Genomic DNA, 6810 nt, shown 5'->3' on the forward strand with positions numbered 1-6810 from the left:
AATGACAGGGAACACAGGCTGGAAGGGGTCTGCCCTTGCAAATGTCCCATGAGCTTTGCTAAGCGATTGCGCTCAGACGCTTTACAGAAAGCAGCTGCAGTTCCCCATTTGCCCCCGTAGGTGGCAGTGTGGTGCACTGGGACGACCAACGGCTGCAGAGACCAGCCAGCCGTTCTTTATCACGTGATGAGGGAATAGCGCGTAACCCGTCACGTGCTGAGGCAGGTCGCCGCCTCCGCGCGCCTTGGTGTGACGTAGCAGGCTGTCGCCCTGCGCGGACTAATATCCCGGCATCCCGTGCGGCTCCCTTTCTCTTTTTTTTTTTCCTCGGCCCCAAGATGTCCAAGCGAGGTGAGGCCTAGCGAGAGCGGTTCCCGCTCGGGGAGGGGGGCGGGGAGTATCCGTCCCCATCCTCGGGTCACGGGGGCCGCGCGGCTCCCGGACCCGGGGGGATGGAACAGGGGGAGCCCGGGCTCCCTTCAGGACCGGGTCTGGCGGAGGGAAACAGTGGGGGCTAGGCCCGCTGGGGACGGGGACTGGCGGGTCCCGGGGAGAGGGGGTGGTTTGAGGCTGTGCAGAAGGGGGGCGTCTTAGGTATTGGGGGTTGGTGGACAGGGAGGGGGCATTGGAGTGTCCGTAGACGGGTTGGGGGGACTTTCAGGGTGAGGCTTAGCTTAGAAGGGGGGGTGCTAAGCCCCACGTGGATGAGAAATTAGGGTCGAAATAAACTGCCCCAGAGTGCAACCCCAGTTTTTTTTGGGGGGGGGGGAGGGGACTCTTAAGGATCGTCTCATGGGTGGAAACTGCTCCTTGTGCCTCTGTATGCAAGAGGAGCAACAAGCCCTGTAAGCGAGAAGGAAAAAGCAGAGAGATGCGCCGCTTTCCTTGGGCTGAGCCATGTGTATGATGCCTGTATGCAACAGGGAGAGGCGGATTAAAATGCCGTGGTCTGAACGGAGTGTTTTAAATGGCATTTTTTTAAATATGGCCGGTTTAGATGGGGATTGAGACTGCTTGGATAATTGTGCTACTGCAGGTTTAAATTAAAACTTTTATAACCAAATGAAAGGTCAGTCTCTGCACTCTTTAATAATACCCTGCTGGAAGGGGATTTTATTTGACTAAATCACTCCGCAATTCAAAACAACTGTGAGGGTCCTGATGGTGCAAATGTTTGAACAGGTGTGTAGCTTTATTTGCATGCATAATAAGCATTTGCAGCCTCAGAGGCTACGATTGTAGTTTCATTAAACATTTCTCTTTCTGTAAAATCTTTGCCATTATTATTGGTAGTGGTGGATAATTACTTGGAATTTCAGTATGTAAATAAAGCTTTTGTGAGTTTTTCTTAATACACCCAAGTGAAAATTAATAGCCCCAAATTAGGTGCAACTTTAAGTGCTTGTAGTTGGGATTTTCAGAAGCACCTAATAGATTTAGTAGCTTCAGTTCCTGCTGGAGGAGTGTAAAGTGGTCGAATATTCAGCGTACTTGGCTTGTTGGAGTCCCATGTATCAGAACGTGGTTTAAGTTACAAACATGGAACTGGTTATTTGCTTAGCAATTTTGTGTTTGGGTTTGTGTTCTCATAGTAAAGGTGTTAATATGAGGCTAGTAGTGATGAACAGTTTTAAGGGTAAAACTTAGTGGGGAAAATAACCCTGTAATTTCCACATACATTTCATCAACAGTTAGGAAAGTAAAGAGAAAAACCAGAAAACACACACTTTATATTATAATGGAGAAAAAGTAAAGAACTGGTAGCATGTAAGTAAAAACGTGATTCGCTTTTTAAAAAGAACTTTAGATAAAATCATGGTATAAATAAACCAGGGAAATAATTCATATTATCCCTGGCATAGGAAAAAAATCACAAATTTCAATTTGAAAACCTGTTAAATTCCATTCCGGATGGTCTTACTGGCTTGTGAATCAATGTTTAAAGAATATGTCTTTTCTTTTTAACCTACAGGACGTGGTGGTTCGTCCGGCGCGAAATTCCGTATTTCCCTGGGTCTTCCTGTGGGAGCTGTGATCAACTGTGCGGATAATACAGGTGAGTCTGTGGCTCCTTTCTGGAGTCAGTATCACTTCTGCTTCAGCATCCCTTCTGCCTTGTCTGTGTATCTGGTTAGCGTTTGTATAGGTAACTGACAAATAGAAATCAGGGCTTAGAAGTTGAAGCTAGACAAATTCGCACTAGAAATAGAGAGAGGTTTTAACTGTGATGATAATAAAACAACTAGGTGGACTCTCAATCATTTGGAGTCTTTAAATAAGACTGTCTATCTCTGAGAGAGATGCTTTAAATCGGTAATGGGGAACCTGCAGGCCACATTCAGCCTGCAGTTTGTCTTGATCCGATCCGCAAAGCTTGGGGCTCCCCCCGCCCCTTTCCTCCCTGGAAGTGGACCAGGTAGGTGTCCCAACCCCCTACTGCTTCACCCACACCTCAAACTTCTATGCCCTACCTCCTATCCAGACCCAACATCCCCAGCCAGCTCCCTAGCATTCCCTCCCATGCACTGAACCTCTTGTTTTTGTCCTCACCCAAAATCAGCGCAGGGGTGGGGGGGGTGTTCAAAATCTGTTCAGCCTGGTCCCCCTAAGCTTGAGGATAATGAGGTGAATGTCTTCTTTCCTCTCCTTTCCCTCTCACTCTCACTCTCAGTTGGGGGCTACATTGGGGAGGGATGTGTGTTGCTCCTTGCTTGTGTGGCTCCCAACTAATTTTTCTATGGCTCAGTGACCTCAACCCAAAAGGTTCCCCACTCCTACTTTAAGACAAAGAGAAATTATGGGCTTGACACAAGTTACTGGACTACCCTAGGAATCAGACTAGCTGATCAAGATGATTTATCCTGGCCTTAATGTCTGTGTATCGATTAACCTGCTTCTGTAGAATTTCAACTTCTTGCTCAATGGTGCTAAAAAATTGCATCCTACCTCTGAGGCAGCAGTAGCAGCTTCCCCCTTCTGAAAAGCACTTGCTGGGTCTGTGCTCAGTGACTCAGGGAGTTGTCGTGGAAGGGCATAAGAAAGGCATCGCTTTTGGGTGAGGTAGCAGCATGTGCTGTTCACTTCAATGAGTGATGGGACAGTGAACCGTTTGAGGACATCTGTGGTGAGTTGGCTAATTCAGGATGTTTTTCTCCTGTAGGAGCCAAGAACCTGTACATCATCTCCGTGAAGGGGATTAAGGGCCGCCTGAACCGGCTGCCAGCTGCTGGTGTAGGCGACATGGTGATGGCCACTGTCAAGAAGGGCAAGCCTGAGCTCCGGAAGAAGGGTGAGTGTTGGCATTGCAGGTAGCCAAGTTACATCCTGTTCACACAGTGTTCCAAGGACTGCTCTGTGGGTATTTTCTGTAGACATGCTATGGTGTAGGATTGAGAGCTTGCCCAGATTCCCCACAAGGCAGTGCTGCAAATATGATTTGTTGTGGGAGAGAGAGGTGGGAATACTTTCTGGACACAACTGGGTTTTGTTAGTCACAAGGTATGACACAGAATGGGCGCACAGAGATGGCTGTATGTGTGGAGTACGCAGGGTCCTAACCTTGGTGTAGGACAATCACAGCTTAGCAGTGCATTCCCAAGGCACAGTCTCATCAGGCTTCCATCCACTGTGGGACTTGATGGCTTCTTGTCATCTCCCCTTCCTTGTGGAGATGGAAAGGCAGCCTGTCCATGTGGGAGAAGCAAGGCAGTTTTCAATGTACCAAGAGGGATGCTAGAAGTCGGCAGCCTGTCTCTGAAGCAGCAGTTTCCCCCTTCTGAAAAGCACTTGCTGGGTCTGCTCCGTGGCTCCGTGAGTTGTCGTGGAAGGGGATAGCAAAACCTCACTTTTGGGTGAGGTTGGCAGCAACAAGTGCTGCTAACTTCAATGAGTGGCGTGACAGTCCTGAAAGTTCACATATTAGTCGTAAGTGTTTGGAGAAGGGGCTTCCCTGTTGGATGTTTCTGTGAGGAGTGACCTTGCATCTGGAAACGTGGCCGGGGTTCGCTTACAAAAGATAAGTGCTACTGAATATTGTATTGGACTAGCTTTTATTTCAACGTAATGATAAATCACACAGACTGACAGAGCTGGATTTTCTCTACCAGCACGACAAATGCATGCTCAGCAGAGAAGCGGTCTTAGCCCTCCTGAAACTGAATGTTGAAGACTTGAGATCAGCATAAGTGGGCAGGGCAGGATTTAAGGTGGAAACCTGCTTTAAATACTTGTTGTAAATGTAGTTCTGGTGAAAGGATTTGACTTGATAGGCTGGGAAACTTTGCTCACTGAGCAGACAATAGCCAGGAAGACTGCTCCCACCTGAACCCTACTCTTCACGGTTTGTTGCCCATCCAGACCTCGGCTTCTCACCTGAGGCTGTCAACAAAAACATTTGTGACCTGGATGCTTAGTGGTATGAGTCCCAGAAGCCAGTGATAGTATAAACTGTGACTGTGACGTAGTGGGGGTACTTGCTGGGCTGTGGTGACCTCTGCTGTCTGGAGCAAGACCCAGCCGGGAAAACCTTATTGTGCAAAGGTGACTCCATACCGGTTGAACCAGCCAACCCCCCATGGAGAGAAACAAAGGGAGGTGGAATGCTGTCCTGGCTGGGGGCAGGGCTGGGAGAGGGGGAGTGAGTTCCTGGCTGGAAAGCAGGGAAGAAGGAACTGGGGAGGGGGCTGGGATCCCCCCATCTAAAGGGGGCACTGAGGCCTCTTAGCCCCAGTTCCTGTAACCAGATTACATCTGTGCTGTGCTGTGTCCTGGAGCAGCAATAAACCACCCTCAATTCTACTGGCTGGTGGAGTCTGTTTGTGCCATTTCGGGGTGCAGGAGACAGGGGACCCTCAACGCACCGTCACAGTGACTAGTCCCATATAGCATGCAACCTTTACAGGGACCATAATCCCATATACCATCAAGGGGGTCGTTGCGGCTTTGCAAGAGTAGGGCTCAGATGAGGACTCTTACTTTTGAGCATGGAGTTACCACTTGGGTGATTTAATTTCTTCTTTTGTGCTGTTTTTGGAAGTTTAGGATCCTGAGCTTGTCTTTCTCCCTGCAGTGCACCCGGCAGTGGTAATTCGGCAGCGGAAATCGTACCGGCGAAAAGACGGGGTATTCCTCTATTTTGAAGACAATGCGGGAGTGATAGTAAATAACAAAGGGGAAATGAAAGGTACAGGCGGCAATCTATTATTACATTAGCCAAGAGCAAACTAGAACAGCCCAGCACAAATGTCTGCATTCCTGGATCCAGGGAGGGTACCGCTGTCTTCAGGCAGAAGAACCAAAACTCCCCTTAGTGCCAGGAGTGCAGTGCCCTGGAAAGTTGGTATCCTGAATGCTCCAGCAGAGAAATACTGGTGTTTCTATTGCTAATATGTGACATGCTGCCTGAACAGAGCTCTGACTAGTACTTAACTTCTCCTTTTTCTTCCCCGCTCTTACAGGCTCAGCAATCACAGGCCCTGTGGCGAAGGAATGTGCAGATCTGTGGCCTAGGATAGCTTCCAACGCTGGCAGCATTGCATAAACCTGCTCCATCCTCATTATCAAGATACAATAAAAGTGATTGCACCAAAGTTCCCAGTGTCTTTTTCGATACTGTAAAGCTTGGAACACCTTCCTGACAAACCTGTCTAGGGGCTGCTAGAATGAGTGTGGCTGCATAAGGAAAGTTTATCCCTCGAGCTGTAGTTCTATAGGTAAAAAGCCCATTGCAGACTTTTTTTGTTTAAACTCCTTCCTAAGCAACACAAACTGAAATATACGAAGTCTCTCTAGTACACCAGCACCTCAGAGTTACAACGCCAGTTACAAACTGACCTGCCAACCGCACACCCCTTTTGGAACTGGAAATACACAATCAAGCAGCAGGACAGACTGGGAGAGGGTGGGGAATAGCCAATACAAAATAGTACTCTGTTAAACATAAACTACTAAAAAAAGGAAAAGTCCAAGTCTTTTTTTATTTAAACAAGGAAAGTGTTTCTGTGCTTGTTTCATTTAAATTAAAATGCTTACATCGTATTTTTCTTCTGCATGGTACAAGTTTCAGGAGTGTATTAAGTCGGTGAAAGAGCAAATGTGACATTGTGTTCAGATTTACAAACACTTCAGGTTTATGAACAACTGCCATTCCCAAGGTGTTTGTAATTGTGAGGTTTTATTGTATCAGAATAAAAGTTTCTAGAAGGAAGTTATACTGGTCCCAGTTTAAAAACCAGCTCCCTTCATGGACCAGCTGCCTGCCACCCCAGCTGCTTCCTCTGGTACAGAGGCAGCAGCACAGGGTGGCAGCAGCTCCTGTCTGCAGGTGGTCCTAGCTCCCCTTGGACAGGGGCTGCTCTGTGGGATGTGGAGCAGCTTCTGTCCCCAGGGAGCTCAGACCACCTGTGAACAGGAGCTACTGAGAAGCAGCCTCTACCTGCCCCAAACCCCCGCTGCCTCCCCCCAGCACCAAACCTAAGCCTGGGTTTATCAGTTAATCGCCTAGTCAACTACTTGTTGACATCCCTAATTGCTATTTGCTTACAATCACACCTTGATATATACCAAGCTGCTTTCTTTAGACAAGACCTGAGGCTGCAATAGGAATACTGCAACTTGTCAAAAGCTGAGACTTATGCACCAGCAGGTGAAATAACTCATGACAGTGACTTCCTTTACACTTCAGCCCTGCCTGATTTTTGTAGGTTTGGCAATGTAAGATGTTCACGATAGAGAAACTTTGAGAAAAGCCTTGTTTGAATTTGAGCTACATTGGTTGGTTATTGTCTTGTGCTGATGGCAAGTTCACTCTGG

General features: G+C 47.8%; 1 protein-coding gene and 1 non-coding gene across 2 annotated transcripts; both read left to right on the top strand.

The window, feature by feature from the left end:
• Window positions 1-219: 219 nt before the first annotated feature.
• RPL23 (ribosomal protein L23) lies at window positions 220-5588 on the top strand. The gene is made up of 5 exons (XM_075911262.1): window positions 220-351; window positions 1973-2056; window positions 3161-3289; window positions 5069-5182; window positions 5457-5588. The coding sequence occupies exons 1-5, from the start codon at window positions 339-341 to the stop codon at window positions 5537-5539; spliced, it is 423 nt and encodes a 140-aa protein (XP_075767377.1). The 5' UTR covers window positions 220-338; the 3' UTR covers window positions 5540-5588.
• Window positions 2971-3103, top strand: LOC112546305 (small nucleolar RNA SNORA21). Its single transcript, XR_003089968.2, has one exon. It is a non-coding gene; the product is annotated as a small nucleolar RNA SNORA21 (small nucleolar RNA).
• Window positions 5589-6810: the final 1222 nt, after the last annotated feature.

The sequence above is a fragment of the Pelodiscus sinensis genome, chromosome 29 (assembly GCF_049634645.1).
Source record: "Pelodiscus sinensis isolate JC-2024 chromosome 29, ASM4963464v1, whole genome shotgun sequence".
Classification (NCBI taxonomy): domain Eukaryota; kingdom Metazoa; phylum Chordata; order Testudines; family Trionychidae; genus Pelodiscus; species Pelodiscus sinensis.

What these genes read in the sequence shown, in the direction of transcription:
- RPL23 (XM_075911262.1), top strand. An exon ending in CAACTGTGCGGATAATACAG is followed by an intron (nt 2,057 to 3,160) that starts GTGAGTCTGTGG and finishes TTTCTCCTGTAG; the next exon opens with GAGCCAAGAACCTGTACATC. An exon ending in TAACAAAGGGGAAATGAAAG is followed by an intron (nt 5,183 to 5,456) that starts GTACAGGCGGCA and finishes CCGCTCTTACAG; the next exon opens with GCTCAGCAATCACAGGCCCT.